Source organism: Xiphophorus hellerii, chromosome 20 (genome assembly GCF_003331165.1).
Source record: "Xiphophorus hellerii strain 12219 chromosome 20, Xiphophorus_hellerii-4.1, whole genome shotgun sequence".
Classification (NCBI taxonomy): Eukaryota; Metazoa; Chordata; class Actinopteri; order Cyprinodontiformes; family Poeciliidae; genus Xiphophorus; species Xiphophorus hellerii.
The window spans coordinates 10639717-10662337 of NC_045691.1; the positions used below are offsets into that span (position 1 = coordinate 10639717).

Here is a 22621-nt window from a genome sequence, read left to right on the forward strand (position 1 = left end):
GGGGAGAGGGGGGAAGAGACATATCCAACATTTCAAATGAGGACCATAATCAAACTTATTGCCTGACAGGGTGAATCTAGAATTACAGTGTTGCTTTGGCAGAAATAGAGTATTGTTTCTCCTCTGTCTCTTCCTGTTGGGAGCAGCCATGCCTTGTTAATGGGGGGAAGCCTTTTAAACCTTGCTCATTGCCTGTTCTGCAATGCTAAATAGCAACTACTGATATTGCTGATTTATGAGTTGACAGAAGTACAACAAGGCCAACAAACAGCAGCTGGTAAGCTCGACTGCACAGTTGTCGTTTGTCCGTGCCCCCCGTTAGAAATTACCATTAGTGTGTGGACAATTGTGCCACTGTGTGTGAATGACAAAAGTAATTATTGTTATAAGAAGAAGTAAATGGACAAAAACAGCAGAATAAAGAGTGGTGGATGAGTACCGACTGACTGTCACAATGTTCAAAATGACAAAGGGAGTGCTGATGGTGCAGTCATCCAAACAAACATGCATTATTCTGGTAATTGTTAGGATCCTGTCACCCTCAAATAACACTGCTGATAACTCTAGCCCAGGAGAAAACGGGTGTAAAAGAGCTTGTGGATGGAGAAAGTGGATCCAGTCTGTGCATTTATGGTGAATGTGTCTTTGTGCAATTACTTCTCAATGTTTTCGCTCTCATACCTACTTTTCTCAAATAAAATCCAGTTTTAAGATAGTGCATCCTGTGTGTGTATGGGCGTGTGTGGGCGTGTGTGTGTGTGTGTGGCTGTGATGTCAGCTCTTCTTGTGAGCCTGCTTCAGAGTCAATGAGGCTGTGTATCAGTGGCTGGCACAGCTGGTGGGAGCAGGAGACTAACATCTGGACCCTCGCACTCCTGGTGCCATTGTTAATAAGAGGCTGGTTGTGAGTGGAGGGGAACGGAGGAGACAGCTCTCGAGTGTCAATGAACATCCCTGTCTCTTACTGGTTCTGTGCTGCAACTTGCACTTCATGTGTCACAATAAAGGTTCCACACTGAGCCCGGAACAGAGATGTGGAACATTTAAAATATCTGGATAAAGGTGTTTTTCTTTTTTTTTTTGCAAACCATGCAGTGACGTTCATTAGGTCATTTAGGAATTTATCTCGACAAATTTATTTAAAGATCTCTAGCATTTTTTCCAATATAATTTTTGTTTTGCTTTTGGTTTTAGTAACATTTAGTACTGAAACAGTTTGTATGATAATTGTATAATAACAAACAAACTTTTCCAACTTGCAAAATCACCTGATGCTATCTGAATAGGTGAAAATAAGTTTAAATACTTGCTCAAGTAACAGTAATTGAAATGTTTTGGAAATTATGGTAATAATCTGTGTAAAGGATTTGGGTCTGTATGATAGAAAAATGTGTTATGATAATCTCAGGCCATTCGAGTTGTAATCTTCCAATCAGGTGTGAGATGGCATGTTTTTTTTATTCTTGTAACAGTGTGCACAAAAATGCTACAAAATCAAATCCTTTTTATAACTTTGCTCTGCATATTTTTACCAGACAGAACTAACAAATTTCTTTGTTATTAGATGTTTTTTGAACATTTTAATATTAATGCATGAGAAGGAGTGTATTAAAAGATGGAACATCATATTTTTTCTATCCAGAGTTCAGATACTAAACAAAGGTTCTCTACCACCATATTCTTTTTAACGTACATACAGATATACAGTCACTTGAGAAAGTATTCACACCTCTTTGTAGTGAAGCCTCTAGAAAGTCTGGTGCAATCAATTACCTTGAGAAGTCGCATGTTTAGTGAAATGTGTGTAATCTAAGTATCACATGATCTGTCAGTATTTATACAACTGTTTTGAAAGGCCCCGGAGGCTCCAACACACCCACTAGCCAAACGATACCATGACAACCAAGGAAACCTCCAAACAAGTCAGAGACAAAGTTATTTAAAAGTACAAATGGGGAAATGTGTAAATACACTGGAATGGCCCAGTCAAAGCCTAGACCTCAATCCAATTTAGAATCTGTGGTTAGACTTGAAGATTGTTGTTCAGCAACTGAAACCATTTAACTTGAAGGAGATGAAACAATTTTGCCTTGAGAAATGGACAAAATCTCAGTGTCAAGACATGACAAGATCATAGAAACTCATCCAAAGTGGCTTGCAGCTGTAATTGCTGCAAAAAGTGGTTCTACACTGTACTGAATTAGAGGGGTGGACAGTTATGCACACCAAAGTTTTCTGTTATTTCATCCTATCTGTTGTTTGCTTTACAATAGAAAGAAAATTAAATGTTCAAAGTTGTAGGCATATTCTGTAAGTGAACACTAAAATAATCCCTTTTATGAACATCAAACAAGTGGGTATAGGGGCTATATAAAATGCACTATGTACATGTACTTCTCTTTTTGTAAATGAAAATAACTGAAGATTTGCCTTACTTCCCCTGTTGCATTTAAGCTAGAAGCAAGTCTAAGACAGTTATTGTTTAACTCTGATATTTCAGCATTTAATTGTTCAATCTTTTCATTGTATTCACACTAATTAAACTTTGATATAAATAATTAAATTCAAAATCTGCACACCATTGCTGTCATCATTAATGTGTTAGCACTCTCATTCAAAGAAAACCCCCATGCCAATGTTGGCTGTCTTGGAAACATGGGAGCATGTGGTATTTTTACTAAGGTGTAGAATTAAATAGATGTCTAACTCCTATGAGGTACATCACACCTCACCTTCTCTACATGGTGGGCTGCTTTAATACCAAGTTCTAAATATTTTTTTAACGTGTAAAACAGTACAATTTATTGGCTCCAAGCCCCAACACCTCTGCTTCATGCTGTTCAACTATTTTATTAGGGGAATTTATATAACCTAATTTGAATTGGATCAAAACTGAGAAAATAAATCAACATGAATTGTTAAGTCTGTGTAGTTTTCACACCTTAAAAATACTGTATTAAAATTAAATAAACATTGTGTGGCCAAGTGTAATGCTCTAATACCCTCTAGGTTGTTTTTTCCACTGCAATTAAGGAAAAACTATTCAAGACAAACTTAGGAGGGTTTGCTTTTCCAAAGAAATTGAAACCATCTGATGCAGTGAATTGGCTCAATATAACGTGTGCAGTATATTTTATCTCTTTTATGAAACTCTGGCATTCAGTCTGGAAAAGAGTGAAAGGTTGGTCTCTCGTCATTTTATGGAAAGGGTCAAAAAGCTTCCACAAACACATTAAGGGGCCATTAGTTTTATCTGTTCACCTCAGGCAACAAGGGGTAGAGACGGCAAAGCTAACCTTACACAAATATACATACCTACATTTATTTACACACTGCTCTATTGGGGGAGTGTTCCAATAAGGACACTTTTAAACAGGGTAGAAGCATTTAAGATGAAGAGTTTCCAAATGGCTGTTAAAATGCAACGGTGGAAAGAGCTTTCCATCATTCTGCTGCTGCGACAAATATGCTAGCACATCTTTTTGCTTTGTCTCTGCTCAACGCTTCGTCAGCGAACAGGCTATAGAAATATTCTGGCAGGCTGCTCTTTGTTTTCATTTTCACAAAAGATGTAGTGCGGGAGTGAAAGAAGGCGGAAAGAGGGGGGAGCGAGGTAACGGAGGAGGAAGGTAAAGGGATGTTGATGGAGGTTGGAGGAACATGTAGGAAAATAAATGGAAGGATTAAAGTGGGGGGGGGAGATTGTGAACAGAGGTTAAAGGGAGGTGTGGAAGAAAGGATGGAGGATGACTGAAAGTTTGGAGTGACGAATATGAAGAGAGGGCAAGTGGAAGGGGATAGGGGTGGAGTTTACCATTCCAGTACCTCCTATAATGTAAAACACCACAAGGAAGCTGTAAATCAGACTAATGTGACTAAGCTGTAATTCAGACCAGCAGGGCCATGGCGTGAGCGCAGGGGCCCTCGAACGGCAGGAGTTTACAAAATGCCAGCGCTCTGCTTTAATCAGCGTAACAGTCAAAAGATACTGTCTCCTCCAATCAGCTGGCTTCCTGTCAGTCACACCCGACCAATCAGGCTTCATCGAGCTCCCAAACCTGCTAGCTGAACTTTGGGCCGTGGCCAAACGAGAGAATTACTCATCCAAACAGGAAAGGTGGAATGGCTCTTTAATTCAGAGCACAGAGGGAGGAGGTGATAGATTTGTCAAAAGGTTAAACATAAAAGACTCTGAGATCATGTTCTACAACAGCTCATCAAAAACATATGAGAGATGAGAGATGCCAGGGAGTGCAGGACATAATTAAATTCATAAAAACAGAATTTCAAGACGGTGGGCACATGAACAATGTGATATATCAGTTCAAATCTGCTAGCAAGAGGTTTCACACTACTAAATCTGTCAGTAATGGCAAGATGAACAGAATCAGTAGCCCAGTCTTTCACCTTGAGTCAGAAATCTAATTATAATCAGGTGTTTGCTTCATTTTAAAAAACAAAACTTTCCACCAATTGTTCTACTTCTCTCACAAGCTGTAAAAAACCTTTTCAGATGGAATTACAACTCACAAGTGCCATAATCTTTTCCTCAAACGACTTCCAAAAAATGTCCAGATGAAGCACAAATATTGTTTTTAAAATTGGTGGATAGAAAATGCCTCATCATACAGACCTTTTATCATTTTATGCAAAGAGATAAAAGAGCAATGCATTATCTCAGAAGTGAGAGAAAAATGTAAATGTACTCCACTTTGTCACTTCTTATCCAGCGGGCTGCTTTAACTGAGCAATCCATAATATTTCAGCTTTGATGATCATAAAATGGCCACGGCCCAATGATCCTGTGGAGCTGGATTTGACTCTGGAAGTGTTGTAGTATGACTGTATTGACTGGGCTGCACGCACTCACACACCCACCACAAACACACTGTGCATGTTAAAACCACATGCAGCGTCTTGGCAGCAAAGACACTAAGCAGCAGCCAATCAATAAAACCTTGTTACGCTAATTGCGAGATCATAATCTCCGTTTCTACTTCTGCTGAATATCCAAACAGTCACTCCATTAGTCGAATTATTCCCCTATGCAGTTTCTCCGTCTCTACCATCCCCCCACCCCATCTCCTGGTTTCCACCATTCGTTTCTCCCTCTTTTTTTCTGTGGCATATTTCTCTCAAACAGCAGTTCTGCTAAATTAATTCATAAGTCAGGGAGAACGACATCAAAAGAGAGCATTGTCAAGGTAAAGTGCTGATGAAGTTTCTTTTGCTGCACTGTGGAGGTATGAGAAGGCATCTCCACAGTGCACATCTTTGATCGTAGCGATGTGTGCTATTCTGCTTAAAACCAGCAGCAGGAATTTATATTGCTGTCAAAAAGTGTTTGCTCCCTTACAAATGTATTTGCCTTGTCGTCACACTTAAATGTTTCACATCATCAAACAAGTTTTATAATCAGACAAAGATAACCTGAGCAAATATATTTATTTCTTTTTTTTTGCCATTTAAAGGGGAACTTGTTTGCATTAGATGTTTGTCTTGCTGCACAATCCATGTGTGCTTGAACTTAGGGTCACAGACAAAAAGCTAAGCATTTTCTGCTGAATTTTCTGTTGGAGTGAAATTCATGGTTACATCAGTTATGAAAATGCAAAGCAGCCCCACATCATCACACTACTGCTATCACCACGTTTGACTGTAGGTGTAATTTTTGTGTCCCAAAATGTTACTTATATAACTTTTAAGAAGTCTCACAATGAATCCACAGATTTTTTTGCTCTGTTTCTTACTGTTAAACCATGAACCCTAACCTTAATTGAGGCAAGTGAGACGTGAAACAACTTATATGTTGCTCTAAGTTCTTTTGTGAATTACTGGATGAGGTGTCAATAGACACCTCACCTCATCATAGACAAGTTTACTACTGTTCCAAATTTCTCCATTTGTGGTTAATGTATTTCAAAATGGTTCTCTTGAGCCTGAAAGCAATAGAAATGGCTTTGTAATATTTTCCAGAGAGATGGATGTTAAAGAATTTGCTTGTCATGCATTGTGGAATTTAAGTGTCTTTTTCATTCTGAGTCCGGCAGTAAAGTGTGCACAGGAAAAATCAGCTTTATTAACCCAGATTGTCTGTGTCTAGTACTACAAATTTCTTGACAATCTGATCAAAAGAGCGAAAATATATGAAATCTGTAAGGTATTGATCTATTTTCTGTTGTTTTAATTTCATCATAACAGAGGAAATCGGCACTAGACCTTCTAATCGCTGGTTACTAGCTTTGCAATGCTGCTTCGGCTGGTTAGTCAGTTACCACAGGGGCAGACAAAGAGCTTGTTGATGCCAAGAACAGGGTTCGCGGTCTTGTCATTGAATCAGTAACACTTTGTCACTCTAATAAGGCAGGGGCGGTGGGGGGGTTAGAAAATGAAACAATACAGAGGACTACAGAGTCAGAAAACGATGCTCATGGGAACATCGATATGACAATAGCACTGACCCCATTTTCCTGTTACTCATCAGCAGATCATACCCATCTAAGCGTTATTTCATGTGGTTTCTTCAGTAAATTCACCCAACAGCACCAAGCTTATAACCTATATCAAGTCATTTTATGTATAGAAAGAGCTTTATAACAGGTGAGTGACATTAAAGAGAACAATTGCATGTAGCAACGTAAGCTAGATACAGACAAGCACTTTCATAAAGTTTCAGAGCAGAACCACTGACCCAAATACATTTAAATGCAATGGGCGGTATGAGAAAGAAATGGAGATATAGAGAGGGAAGAAGCCAAAGAGAGGGAGTCAGAAATGATGGTGGAAAAAAAGATACAAAAAAGTAAAGAGAGATAATAAAGCAGTGAGCAGAGAAAAATCAGCTTTAGGCAATATGATTTGTTTTCATTCAAGAATGAATATATTGAGAATAATGTGGCAACAGTGTGGATTTGTTAAAAAAAATCCACTTTGAAATAAAAATCAGCCCTGCAGCATTTGTGTCTCTTTGTCTTCAACACCAAAAGTACATTTTATCTCAAAACTAGCTAAAAATATGAGCATATACTTCTTAATATATTTTTGATTTGGCAAACCCCCAGGCATTTAAAAATGATAACCTGACCTAATATACTTTTCAATCAACTTGAAAGGTTTGTATTAAGAGAAACAGACACCAATCACATCAGTCATATGGATGCCCTGTCCTTCATTTAATATAAGATATGAAAGCGTTTTAATTTGCATTGTGGTGGGTGAAGACACTGTGAAGACATTTTTTTCTCTAATTGAAACTTAATTATCAGGCATTCTGTTCAACATACAAGTACATTTTTTGTACTATTATTGAACAATTACTTAAGGTGACCACATTTTTTATTTATTTTTACATAATTATCTCCAAAATTCTTTGCAGTGGGGTGAAGCAAACACAGACCGGATTATCCAGTGACATAAGCAAGCTTTGGAAATTATTTAGGTCTCTATAATATTCCCTGGCCACCATACAAGATTTAGATATTTATTTCACTTTTTAATTCAGATTATATTAAAGATATTGTGGTGACTCTAACTTGTGAAGACATACGAGTGCAAAAGAAGGGTGGGCTCCTCTAAAATAAATTTTGCTTTGGGCTTTGCACCATTAAGTTTTTTTGCTTTCATGACGATTTCCAGAATATTCATTTGTGTTTTTACTCCTTCTTGCATTATTTGACAATTCAAAGTAAAGCTTTTTGACATACGTGTCATGAAAATATGTTGCAAAGCATAACATTGCAGACATGCTGTGGCACATTCTGGTTTAAGGACAGAAACAAGTTGAACACTACTCTATTCTCTTACAACACAGCAAATTGAATATTTACAAGTAACTGTACAAGAAATATATATATATATATATATATTTACCTTTTCAACAAAATTTACAGAATAACAGCACTGAGTGGTAGTTGTGGAATTTGGATTTATTAGTTCTCTGTCACTTTCAGTATGCAAATAAACATTCCTAGGGTTTTTATTTTGTTCGAAAGTTTAAACTACTTTGGTAACATCATTATAGCAAAGAAGGAGGAGCTCAGTGATTATTTTTGTATTTTCCTGGGTTTTGTTGTAAGAGATTGTGCATCCACCCTTAAGGCCTCCCTGATTTGAGCTGTCAGACGGAAGAAGAGGCTAAACTTGGTGAAGCAGAGAAAAGAGCAAGGCACATGTCAAATACGAGAAGATCTTGAGTAAACAAAGTATAACACGGACCAAAACAAAATCGTCTCTCATCCCATCACAGCCTTTCCTGTTGTTTCACTCTCCGTCTTTTTCTCTCTTGCCACTATAAACATTAAATGTCAGTTTTCCCAAATGTTCTATTCGGGCCATTCCACATTATTAATAAAAAGCTACTTTTAATCAGGTAATCAGGAATCTAATGAGATGAAATATAATGGGTGGTAAGCGGTAACTTTTTCATGCTTTCGTAGAAAAGTCAGTCATCTACTTGGAAAGGGCCAAAAATAAATGGAAATCATTTTAGCAGACACATGTTCTTAAAGTCATGAAAGTGAATTCATAGTCAGAAAACCAGACAGAATTAGCATTGTTGTATGTCACTCTGGGTTGCGAGCCAAACAAAAGCATTCAGACATTCACAAAAATTGAAGAAGCATAACAGAAACACAACCACTGTGGTCTACAGGTTGACTTCTAATAATTGCAATTGACAGGGACAAATTCTCTGCTTCCCTGTGTTTGTCAGATGGGCTTACTCCCAAACTCCACAAATCCTCCTGTCCAAACACAACCATATGGTTTCCCAGCTGTTCATGACCAGCTGTGCTACAGTATTTCTGGAAATGTTGCCACGTCCTGTTGCACTCCCCCTCCATTCCAACTCACTAAATCTCCTGCAATGAGGCCAGAACAATTTCCATGCTGGCTTGTGAATCAAAGTAAAAAATAGGGTGAGGATAATTGAAAGACAGGAAAAATAGAGAATTTACATTATTATATTTTTTCTTAGTAAGAATTCTGTGAAAGTTCCTTTTGTTTGAAAAGCAGTGATGAGTATGAAGCAATAAAATATATGCATTTATCTAAATGTTTACATTCTTCAAAATCATATGTATTGATGTGTTTCAACCAAAATTTTGGCTACTCCTTGCTTCATTTGACCTATGACATGAGATAAGTTAAAATTCTTAGGAGCATTAGTTACATGTTTATAATATGAGAGCCAGACAATAAATGTTATTCCCCACCTACTTACTAATTGGTGAAGATGGAACATCTTTTACTTGACACCATGTTGAGTTTTTTCCAACATGTTCTTAAAGGTACCTAAATATTTATCTAAAAACTTCATCTTACTATGAAGTTGTGGGGTTTTTTTAATCACAAGATGATTCAAAATAGGAAATTTGTTCAAATTGATTATCAGGTTAAGTAGGAGTAAAGCAATATAAACTCACGTGGTTTGGAGGGAGGAACTCGTGGTTGTTTTCATTCATGTACATGTTTTCACCATCAAACTGAAAGAGAAAGAAAAAAATTGTTCAAGAACATAAATTTCAGTCAGTCACTGGAAATACTAAACACTGTAACACCACAGCCTAATGTCTGCAAGTCCTCAGCTTATAGACCCCAATGCTCTGGTGGATGTCAATAATTACAGTTCATTAGAGCCATGTATAATTAGGCCCTGCCAACGCTTGTGTAACTCACACTCTTCGTCTCTGCTTGCCCACAGCTTGAGTGTGTGCATTTCTGCATAAATACTTGCACACCTAACTGCTGTGATTCCCAGGGTGTCACAAGGCAACAAAGGGCCAGTGGAGTGATAATCACAACAGTGAAAGCTCAACGCTCACTGCTGCAGCATGTCGAGTCAGTGAGTCAGAAACTCGGTCAGTCACCTATTCTTGTAAGGGAGTTCCATATTAAATCATGAAAATTTATGGTGTGCTTCTTTTGCTGCCATATTAGCATTTAGCAGATATAAGCATCCCTACATGCTTATTGACAATTAAACTAGTAAGAAGTAAAGATTGTATTTTTTACATCCAGCATCATATTTGCATCATCATTGCTACCATATGGACTTCCGGATATGCACTACCTCAGCGGCAGACTCTGCAGACTCATTGAGTGACTTATGGGCAACGCTTATGTAAAGTATGTAAATAGCATTTGACAAGAAGGTCAGTCAGGTCGTTGACCCAGATACTGACGGTTTGTGATACCAGGCAGTCTGCTAGAACTTCTGGGAACCTTCTTTTCCTTTTAGACAAATGTTTAAAATAACCTCTGAACAGTAGGAGGGCGGGTTATTTTTTCCTAAAATTCTGCATTTGTAACATAGTACTGCAAATGTATTAAATTTAAACCAAACATAAGTAAAATATTCCAATGCATATTAGTTGTACACTACACAAATCTGGTCTCAATAGAAGGCTGTCAAATGGTAAATTATTGTTGATACAAATATATCACAAATCAAGTAGGGGAAATAGCAAATGTGTGTGAAGGGTATGCTCCAGGCAGATAAAAACAAAGCAAAACGTTTGGCCAATTTTCAAAATACCACCACACCGTTCCTTCTGTAAAACATGGTGGTGACAGCATCATGGTATGGGGATGATTCCCTTCAAAAGGGACAGGAAATGGAAAGACAGATTGAGATACATACAGGACAATCCAGTTAAAATTAAGAAATAACATTTTTTAAAGGCTGCACATGATTTGATAATGGTTTGGAGGTTCACTGTTCAGCAACATAGTTATTAAAACATCATCCAGAACTATGAGGGAGTGGTTTAGATAAAACATATTTATGTGTTAGAATCAGTAGCAAGACATCTACAGCTGTCTCCCTAAAGAACCGCAGTAAGAAGTGGTTATGTAAAGTATTGACTCAGGAGGCTGCTAAATGCAAATACCCACCACAACTTTCATCAATTTATTAAAAAAAGTGAAACCCACATATTGTTTTATCCCACACTATAATTATGCACTACTTTATGTTGGCCTTACGCATAAAATGTCTTAAAATAATCTGACAATCTAAGAATAATCCCAAAATTCACTGTATGTATTTATTAAGGATGGAAACTGTTAAATTATTCAGCTTGTCACCATAATTATAATACATGAAATTAATCAATTTATCCAATCCATGACACAGATGATAGCTAGGCACAAACTGTTGCTTCTGCCAGCCATTCCAAACAGCTACCCAGCTGATGAGATGCCATGCAGACTCAAAGAGGTGAGAAATGTCAGAGAAAAAAAGACAGTGTAGTTGTCTATTTCAAATCTTAGCAATTCCAAACTTAGGAATCCTATAATAGATGACAATCTGAGAAAGGCAATAATATATTCTTAATGATGAACTATTATTTAAGTGGGAGGTGAAGTAGGTAAAGACAGTGCAGGTATAAGGGGGGATGAGGAGGGAGAGAACAAATAATAGAGTTAGCAGAGATCATGAATAAGAGAAACCAAGGAGGGGAGGAAAACGGCTGTAACAGCAGCAGTGACGATAGAGCCTGTGGTTGTTCGAGCTGTAGAGTGATTAACACTGGGGTCAGAGCCAGAGACCGCAGCTTGAAAGAAACAGCCATTTAAACGCACACACACGCACACACACGTTCGGAGACCTTTCCTGCCTCTCCTTCTGATACTGTTTGGTTGTAGCCCTTTATGAGAAAACAAAACACACCTCAAGACAGCTTGTAGAGGCTGAGATGAATGGTGCTACTGCAGGGTAAAATAACTGGATAGATATGTGCCTTCAGGAAGACATTTGTCAAGCTTTGTGCATGGACAGAAAACACAGGAAGGACATCTTTTATGTACAATTACCTTCATGTAATAAATGAACATGCAAAAATTTTCATGGGTAAAATATTATTTTTTTCTGCATTGTCTTCATTTCTTAATTTGTCTTGCATTTTTATGTCTACTTTGAAAATGACACAATCCCAACAGCTTCAGTAAAAATGGCAATTACTGTTAAAATGATGCATTTCAAAGCACAACATTGTCATTCAACCTCTGATGGAGCTGTTACTTTGAGGGGAGTGATTTCTGTTTAACAGCACTATTAGTTACTAGAAAGACTAATCATTGTATTCTTCTATGGAAATGAAAATTACTGTCTTTATGACTCCTGGCAAATGATTTTACATAATGTCCTAATCTGAAAAATATGTTGGTGTCTTAGAAAAAGGTTATTTTCACACCTGTGAACCAGATCTCGATTGGCAAAATAGGCTAGGCATGAAGCAATTAAACAGGGTGTCAAAGTTTAATCTGGTTTGCAGCGGTGCTTCTGCAGCACAAAGGGAGGGAGTCACAGAGGAGAAGACTAGTTAGAATAACAAACAGCTTTTATATCAAGGGGAAAGGTAAAAATTATTATTTTCTGCCTATATGTGGTTCAAAAAAGGTTCAATTAATCTAAATGTTCTTTGCACATGCTGTGAAGGGGATGTAAGAGGTGATCTGAGTTAGGGATAGCCAACACCAACCTTAAAATGTCATCACAATATTTTTTATGGTATTTACTTTAATTGTGATAAAAGAGACAATGGAATCCAGCACAGATTTTTTGGGTCAACAAATCTCTAACAGTGTGCAGTTTTGGCAGAAGAGGGCAGTTTGGTCCTTAGGGGCCAATGTCCTGTATGCTTTAGATGTGTCCCATTCCAACACATCTGAATCAAATGACTGACTTGTCTCCTTGATTCTTCAAGTTCTTTAGAACCAATTCATATCGATCATAAAGGGAAATTAGTAAAACATGCAGTATACTGCTTTTTGATAACTGGATAGCTGTCAAGTGAAGAAGTAAATGTCACTAACATTGTGATGCAATTAAAATCATCAATCATACTTTGAAATGTAAACAACTATTCTTGTAGGCTGAAAGGTGGAAGAGTTGTTCCCACTGTTGTCTTGCAGCACAAAGGTTTATCGTCCATGCCTGCTTATCCTGGATGGATAGCAGGTTTCAGATGAAATAGCACCAACGTCACCCAATGCAGGTAGAGGGAAGGAAGTTAATGCAGAATACTTATTTCCGTTGATCCAGCATCAAAATGCCTAACGTCTGTGTCCTTTAACCGTTCTAATAGAGAAAGATAAACGTTATTTTCGTGATTCGAAGGTAGTTGGTCACAAGGGAGTTAATTTAACAAAAAACTTACCGAAAAAGAGGAGAAAAGTGGATCAACAATCTACAGCTAAAAACAGGCGGTGTGAAAACTTGCAGCGACCACCTTCTAACAGGTAACGATTGCATCGTTTAAATTGTATTTTCAGATATTTTATTGGACAGTTACTTAGAAAGACAAGCATTCATATATATAAGTTAAGATTATGTTTACGCCCTAGCTTGGTTGTCTTCAGAGTGCTGTAGTTAGCAGCCGCTAACTCAGTGCTGAGTCCCAGACAAAAAATATAAAGTTTATTCAGTGGGACTTCCATACTAAAACAAAAAAGGTAAATAAATTACAACCTACCAGCCAATACAGTCACAGTGAGCTGTGACTATTCCCCCATGCCTGGCCATGAACTAAATATAGTTCACGAATATATTCGTGGCCAGACAGAACATGAGGGTTTATGTAGATCGCTGCTAATGGTTGACCTAAATTGAACCTGAATCCAGCGTCCTACAACGACTCAACATTAACATACAACTCCAGCATGAATTTGGGTTTACAGAAGCTAAATAAATCATTTACCGGGAGATCCAAGCTCATAGAAATAACATGGGTTAGTTTGTTGTTAGCGATAGCATTGGTATCATAGACTAATTACTTAAAATAGCACAACTCACTACTCACCCGGTAGAAACAAGTCGACAGCCATTTAATGCTTCTTTTGATCCTAAATGGTTGACCCAACCTGAAACTAAATGATTGTATTCTCCAGGCTTTTGAAAACTTTCTTCTCGCTCGTCCTCTAGTATGAGGTCTGTAGCACCAGATAGATAGTTATGTCGATCACCTCGATGCTGGGTAAATCCTCAAGATTATATGAGAAGTATTTTTTACCGAGATAATACGAATCATATCCTAAATATAAGAATATTTTTTTCAAAATGCCTCGTCCGTTTCAGCCTATTTAGGGCATTAGCTACTCATTGTGATCAATTTTGCTTTGTTTTGAACCGGAGAAATCCACTTCCGGACCTCCATCTGAATTTCGGGCGTCAACCAGGTCTGCAACCCAGCAATAGACGATTGATGGCTGAATGCCCCCTGTGATTATGCCCCTTATCAAACTGACAATAGAAAACAAGCTTTAGCGATCCTAATAGGGTATGTTAATATAATCAAACAGAGGCTATTGTTAGTATTGCAGGATGACTAATTGTCCAACTCCAGTGTTGGATTCACTCCTCCCATTCCACTAGGGGGCTCTGTAGTTGCTTTGCATTGGTGCGGGAGGGGAGATGAAACAAGAGAAGAAACTTACGGTAGGCCAGTAATGCACTGAGACTGCCGTTAGCTGAAGCTAACAAGCTGAATCTACCATAAAATAACATCCTACTGGCCTTCATGAGTGTTGCCCAACGTGGTGAGTTATTAATGCTGTAAGCTGTGGGGAGATGAGTTTTTGTTATCTGTTCTAAGCGTGAGCTTGGTGAATTTGCTAGAGCTAATTAGCCAAATGCTAGCTGTGTTTGCTGCACTGTGATAGTTGAATGCCGATGTTTATTATATTACGAAGTGTTCTAAGAGTAAACTTTGCCTTTTAACCGGTTAGTCAAGTCTAGCCTAGCTCCTAAATCTATGTTTAAGTTTGTGTTTATTGAATATTGCAATACTAAGTATTGATGTTTGTTATTACTTTATTTACAGTTTAACCGGTCGGCGTGTCCGTGTAAAAGCACTCGGCAATAAAATTAAAAACAACAACGGCTATCTTATGTTCTTTGTAACATCCAGTTTAAAGGATGTTAGAAAATTCACATCTACAGTTAAATGGAAGTAAAAGTTAGATCATTTAAAGTTAAAAGATGTGTATGTGAACAGCACGAAGACCCCACAAATTCCCATCATTAAGACAACATTGACAAAAGAGGTGTCAATTTGCCATCCTCTGTACACGGTGAAGAATGATGGCATTATGGTACGGATACATTTCTCTTGCTAAACTCTTGTATTTACTACATAAAGTGATCATTGACTACTTTTAATACATTAACATACCTGAAGATATCATGTTGCCTAAATGCCCCTGAAATGGGTACTACATGATGACAATGACCCCAAGCGCATCTGTAAGCAAGCAGCATATTGGCTCCAAACAAACAAGACTGGCCAGTTAAATCACCAGCCTTTGATCCAGAATAAGACGTACAAGGGTAAGGCAAAACCAAGAGAAGCAGAAGAATCATGCAATATTGTCCAATCATCCTGGACAGGAAAACAAGTTAGTTACGTAAAAAATACTTTTTATTTATAAAAGTGACAGACTGCAGCTTTAAAGTGATCAGGAATCTAAACGCTGCTGTCAGGTTTCCGGTCAACGTCATGTTGACATGAAGTTAGTCAACTTCATGTAAAACAGATGAGAAGAAGTTCTCAGAACGAGTGGTTATCCAGAAATGACTAGCTCGGTGATTCACAGGAAAAGTAAATCTTTAATCATCGTATGTTTATACAGCTAATTTATTCCTTGTTCATCTTTTTTTTTTCGGAGTGTCAATTTTTTTTTTCATGTTTTGGAAAAAAACTGGTATTTGAATGCATTTAAAAATAAAAAATAAAACTTGTATAGATTTTGATTTTTGCTCAGCATTATTTATTCACAGTCTGATTACTTTACCCTTTCTTTGTTAGCTAGCAATCTGCTGGAAAATAAACCAACACAGTAAACAGATGTTTTACAATTATTAGTTGTCTCAACCTATAAGAGAAGCTGATTAATAGGTTCACTAAAGTTTTATATTCTATGTAAACAAAAACTGGATTGTTTTTTTAATAAATGAACTTTATTCAAGTGTACAGTCCCAAGGCATACTTCTCTTGAATTTCTACATGGTTTTATCTATTACTGATATTGCTAACATCTGATCCAGAATTCTCATGTAAACCTGTTGGGGTCATTTAATAACATGGGAAACAACTAAATTATAAAGAGATATGTGATGGAAAGACATTTTAGGGCATTAATTAGAAAAAAAAATGTTAAAATAGGGGAAGAGTAAAAAATTAAAAGTCTATTTTCTGTTAATATGTAGCTCTTTCACCCCAAGTTCAGTGTGAGTATTTAGGCAGACCTATGACATAAAAAAGAAAGGTTCATAAGAGAAAAGAAAGCATGTTGTGTCTCTCCATGTTTGCCTTCCTGAGGGTTTGAGGTCATTAATCATGGTCAAATCTACAGCAAAACAATTGAGCAAAGGAAAACAGAGATGGGGGAGGGGTGAAGTTGGTGGACGTGGAGGCGGAGTAGGTGAGAAGGGGTGAGATGAAGGAGAGTGAAAGACAGCGAGGAGTTTTGAAATAGATTGCAGCCTGGAAACAAAAAGGTGGAAAGAAGGTCTGAGGAGCTGATGAAGTTGACACCAGACAGGTTTAATGTGGCAAAAGCCCAAATAGAGAGAGGTAGAAATTTAGTAAAGGGAGAACAGGAGCAACAAAATGAAGTCAAAGAACTGCTACAAATATCTTTCCGTCAAGCCAAGCCAGTGTCAGTTTGATACAGGAAGTACACAGAGTCACTGAGGTTATAGAACAGTTGACTAGATCATATCAGATATATAGAGCTCTCCATGCTTTAGCTGAGACTCACACTTTCAGATTATTATGCCTTTATCCATTCACTGAAAAATTCTCAGTGAACTCAAACCAATCTGAGAAGTATTTTGGAAATGACCTTTTGTTTTCAAAATATGCTCCACTGGGTGATTTTTTTTTCTACTCAGTGCACAGGAAACATTTGAAATCGGTTTAAATTCCTAATGTAAGTCACCTGGATATACAAGTGTAGCATGCATCTTTTATGTCAATAGTTTAATATTTAAAATAAAATAATAAAACATTGTTATATATTAGCTCTTCTAATTATGCCAATAATATTGTCACTATTTTAGATAAGGTAATGATCTATTTATCTTCCAATTTTACCCTTATTGTCTGGTCTGAGTGATGTAGTGAGTTATTGTTGTTTCAACATTGAATCAGGAGAACAATATTTTATCTTTCCCTGTACTTTATATTAATGCCTGAAAAGACAAAGTTCCACATGACTTGTCTTTGATAATATTCAAAAATTCAGCTTGGTTATGAACAAGTGGATGTGCTTGTACAAACAACATTTATATTATAATCATTGATGGAAACCTTGAGTTAGTGAAGCAAGCCAAACCACAATATAATCACCACTGTTTATTAATTGAAAAAATCATATTGTAATGAAATGCTACCTTTCATTTCTAAACCACTTTTAAATTAAACTAAAACTTTGTTAGAGTGACACCCTTGTCCACTAAACAATACTTTGTCCAAGTACTCACATGTCTATCCAAAAAGTACATTTTGGACAGCAGTGGCTTTCCTCTTATAAGGTCATCGTTGTTGTGCATAGCATAGTTGCAATACTTGTGTTATATAATGTCTAAAGCATGTGCTGTGGATTTTAAACTTCTACCGTTGAAAATTCTTTAGAAAAAACACAATCCTCCCCGACCTCCAATTGTAATCTTTAATGTCTAATTTCAAATAAAGATGAACTGGTTTTGGCATATTTTTACTGCTCTCAGACTTTTTCCAACAAAAAAAGCAATTAGTTTCATACATGTTGCCTTGTTTGTTCAATTGGCCTTCCTTTGCTTCCATTTTTAAGTCTAATGAAGTTTTATCGTATAATGCTGAGCAGTGTATATAATTTTAAAGAGAAGCAACACTAACCATGTATATTAGGGATTTTTTTCTTTTTTGGTTGTGTACTAAGTGTTCTCTGCATTTTTGTGACTGTGTGTTCAAAGGACTGACTTTACAAAACCAAATATTTTCCCTATATTTATGAGCCTGGAATGAATCCCAAAACAATTAAATTCAAAAACCCATGACATGAACATAAAATGGGAGCATAACTCAAAACATTTTAAACCCCCACAGACTGTCTTGATTATTTAACATTCCTTCCTTAAAATGTTGTACCCTGACAACTTGCTGTAGGACCTCTGTGTATGTGCTGACTAAATTCCACTTAATTTGATCAGATAAAACTATACTGGAAATGTTTTTATTGGCATGCTAAATTTGTTTTGTATGAATGTGTCATTTTATCAAGAAACTAAATAAAATAAAAAAAAATGCAACTTATTTTATGCATCTTTTGAACCAATACAAAAAAAAAAATGAAAATACTTGGTGTTTACTGGATATCACTGCTCCTCTTTAATCTGTGGAGGCGCAGAACCAATACAAAAAAATGCAACTTATTTTATGCATCTTTTGAACCAATACAAAAAAAAATGAAAATACATGGTGTTTACTGGATATCACTGCTCCTCTTTAATCTGTGGAGGCTTAATGTTGGAACTCACCTGGATGAATATGCCATCTCTAGAGTAGATTGGATGGGTTGGGTTAATGCCTAATTGACTCAGAAAAGTCATATTCATATCAATTTTTGACCAAATCTATGATCTTACAGACCACACGTTTGCTTTGCATTCTGTGCTGTAGTGCTAACAGTACTGATTTGGAGAAGAGGATTTTCTCATAAGGTTGATGTGAATCCAGCTGTTTTTTGCTATATGAACTGACTACCAAATCACAGCGGCTAGGGATGTTTCAGATTTAAAGAAAGATGAGGCAGGAGAGGCGTGGAGAGGAGGACTTAAATCTCCTCCTCAAATCTTTTTCATGGTAGCAGCCCACCCCTCCCTGGCTTTTTCAGCCCACCGTAACTAATCGCATGTCAGTCAATGTGGCGATGGAAAGAGGCAGCAGTCAAAATACCTGTGTCAGGACTGTGGTCATTAGAGCATTCAATGACTCATAGACAGGCACACAGACAGAGAGAGACAAACACGCATACACACGGCAACAGACTGAAGCAAAGGACAGAGAGAGTGGGGGATGGTTAGCAATAAAGCAGATATGGTTTGCATGAGGGCATAAATTTGCTCCTGCATATGTAGTCTCCCTTTATGTGTTGCTAATATGCATACATGTTTGCATACTATATAACTACAGCTTGAGAATATGTTAAAGGATCTGGATTTGTACATATTTCATTCTGGCCAATGTGTCTCTGTCATGCATCCTGAATAATAACACTCACATACACACACACACACACAATGCACTGATTCCAGTGTGATAAAGATAACAAAGTTAGACCTTCCATAATGTTTATTTTCCCATAACAGACCAAGTCTGCCACGCCCGGTCAAATAACTCCATGCAGATGAAATATGGTCTTCATTACCTTTAAACCTCAACACAGAAACTAGCGAGGGGAAACAGAATTGCCCTTCTTTCTCGACTGAAAGAGCACAAAATGAATTGGAGCAGCTATGATTTCTTTTTGCATCGCCATGACAAATGTACCAAAATGGAGTGAGCGAGGAAAAAAGAGAACGATAGTGACACATGAAAGAGACACAAAAGGGCATAGAAGACAAAGAACTAGAATTTTATATGCATATATATATATATATATATATATATATATATATGTGTGTGTGTGTGTGTGTGTAAGCTAAATTTGTGCTTGACTTTAAGATCCACAATGAGAAGAAATGAATTAAGGTGTTTAGTTGAGGATCATGTTAAACCACGCAACGGAATGAGTCCCAAAGGAAGTCTGTTCCCTCTCTGGCTTATGATGGGCTTAATTGCATCTATCAGGTTCTAGATATAACATTAATCTTGGGTTTATTGGCCAGCTTTATGGTCCTGTCAATCATGCTGAGGGACTTTAAGAGGGAGACCGCTCTTCCAAACAGCACCTTAAAATAATGCATGCCAGATTACAAAGCAACAATGGTAGCGAAGGGTGAGAGGTAAATGGGAAAACATGCACATATATTTTAAAAAATGTATATCAGCAAGCTGAAAGAACATTGTGTCTGTGAGTGACTCAGTGATTCTGAGTTGTTTTGATTTGATGCTGGACTATCATTTTGCTTTTTTTAATGCATGGTTCATTGGGCTAAAGGCACACACACTTCCCCCACCTCTGACCCCCAAAGCTCTTGGTAGGTGTAGGATTTCAGATGGCCACATAATCGCACCATTGTGCCCCTGTAAACACAATGAAAACAAAGCTCACACATTGCTGACATTCAACTCTGCTCACTCTGCCTAACCTTGACTTACAGCGCAGCTCAGGTGGAACATAGATATGGATATTGAAACAACACATAGCATATGACAAGTAAGACAGCAAAGCATTTTTTAATAAATCAACATGGACAAAAAATGTAAGAATATTTTAAATAAAGCTTATCGTTAGAAGCAAATGAAATCTGTCCCGTACCTGACTTTTCTTTAGGTTGTGGTCCCTCCTGATTACTTAAACCAGCACACTTCTCATCACATGTGGGCCTGAAAACTCTGTCTGGTCGTTCCATTAAATCTATTAAATCCACTTGCATTATAGCATAGTGCTTATAGCGCACAATAGGAGCCTTTCAAGGGCAGTCCCCGAGGAAGCCAACAAAGAGGTCTCTCTTTTAGAGACAAGTAAACTAATTCATAAAAAGCCAAACATTCTTTTTTTTCTGTAAGTGTGTGTACCTACTCCAACATACTCACAATTTATAATTTTACAGAGCAAAAGATTGTTGGTGGAAATAGAGAGATACTTTGCTACAACTATATAGCAGTAGTCATTAGTGTTACACACACACACTCACCACATACATAAAGTAGAACTAAAGTATTTTCCTTAATTATACTTGCAATAAAATACCAAAACATCCAAGCACCAGACATCCATCAATGTTTTTTTCTTATGGTTAACTGAAATTGTCCAATTCTTTCAAAATGTGAGGATTGACAGTCCCCATTGGACATAGGCCAAAACTGTATATATACTGTATATATATATATATATATATATATATATATATATATATATATATATATATATATATATATATATGAAGCATTTTCAGAAGTCATAGAACTGGTTCAATAGGATCAGAAACTTCAGCACTTTGTCTTCACTCAAAATAAAGTTCACTTTAATGTTCTTAAAGTAATCTTGTCAAAATTATTCATGAAAAACGTTTTTCAAGAAATACAGAATATTTCAAACAAAATTGCATTCTTGATTTTATCTATTCAAATCTCAATCATTGTCTTGGTTCATCCTACTGAAGTGGAGGAAAGCTTTCAAGCTTCGTGGTCTGTTTTCACTACAAAAACCCAACCTGGTAAGCATAAGTACAGTAATTTGAAAGAACACGATTCTTCACCAGAAGAAATAGAAAAAAGAATCTCTCTTTCTGCATTTGAAAACTCAACATGTATTTAAATCTAAATGCAGCAACCAAGCGCTGTCTTCGTCTGTCAGTGGGCCTCGAAATAATTTGCTGTTCTTTCATTCGCTGCCATGCTGACTTCACATCCAGCCTCTGCCACTAGCGTTCAGGCAGAATTTTCTATTACCAATCTAATTGCACATTCCACCCTGACAAGAGCTCATTAAACCTTAATTATACACATGTTGTTTTCTACAAACATCTCCATTTGGGTCTCTCTGCCTTGTAATTGTTCAGCAGGGACAAGCAGTTGAGATTTTTTGCAGACTGAGACTGGAAAAAGAGAGTTAGAGAGGAAAGGAGTGAGAGAAAGAAGCAAGAAAAAAATACCAGAGAGAAAGAGAGGAGTGTCTGGAAGTAGGTCATACCTCTCCATAAACAAGGCATGGTTTCTAAAATAATATACCCATCCAGTGGAAGTAATGCCAAACAACTGAGTGAATGTGGAGCTCATGTAATATTTACAGAGCACTAATACATAGATGGCAGGTCTTTTTCTCAGCCCCTCCACCCTCCAGCCTCACCGTCCTATTCCAAAGTCAGAGGTTTTTCTTCTTGTTTTTCATCTGCTTTTGCCATTTGAATTTCAGAGAAAGACAACTAAACTCATACATCAAGCAGGGAGGGGTGCTGGTAAGTGTTAAGATGTTGAGTTTCCCTTCTCACTTGTTTGCCGCCCCTCTGCACCAACCACTGCTGCCCCACACTGTTTCCTCCACATTGGCTATGGCTCTGATGTTTTACACATATTTGTTACATTTTAGAGAGAGGAGAGTGTAGGTCTTAATCCAGACACTTTGCAGCATGGGCATTGGTATAATACGGTGTGGAAGCTGTGATTTAAAAAAAATAATTCTTTAAACTCCAGCAGGTGCTGGGAGGACAGCAACTAGTGTTCTCCATGGGTTCAGACTGTTCGCATTCAGCCTGAGTATTTCTACAAGTAGTAAAGACTTTGTCAATATTGTTGGAGATAAAAATTAAAAGGATTTGCATTAAACTAAAAAGCTAAATGTGCATCAGTTCGAACAGAGTGACTTCACTTCTTATATTATAATACTTCAAAAATTGACTATGACCCAGGAAAACACTATGGAGTTGTGAACCAAAGACCATGCAGGCACCTCATTTGTCGAGCTGTTCTAATCA

The 22621-nt window shown here is 37.2% G+C and overlaps 1 protein-coding gene across 1 annotated transcript in view; it reads right to left on the reverse strand.

Moving 5' to 3' along the window:
• LOC116710900 (TOX high mobility group box family member 2-like) overlaps nucleotides 1-22621 on the reverse strand; it is a 106358-nt gene that overhangs the window by 40038 nt on the left and 43699 nt on the right. The window contains 1 exon segment of the mRNA XM_032550194.1: nucleotides 9423-9482. Coding sequence (XP_032406085.1) covers nucleotides 9423-9482 — 60 coding nt within the window.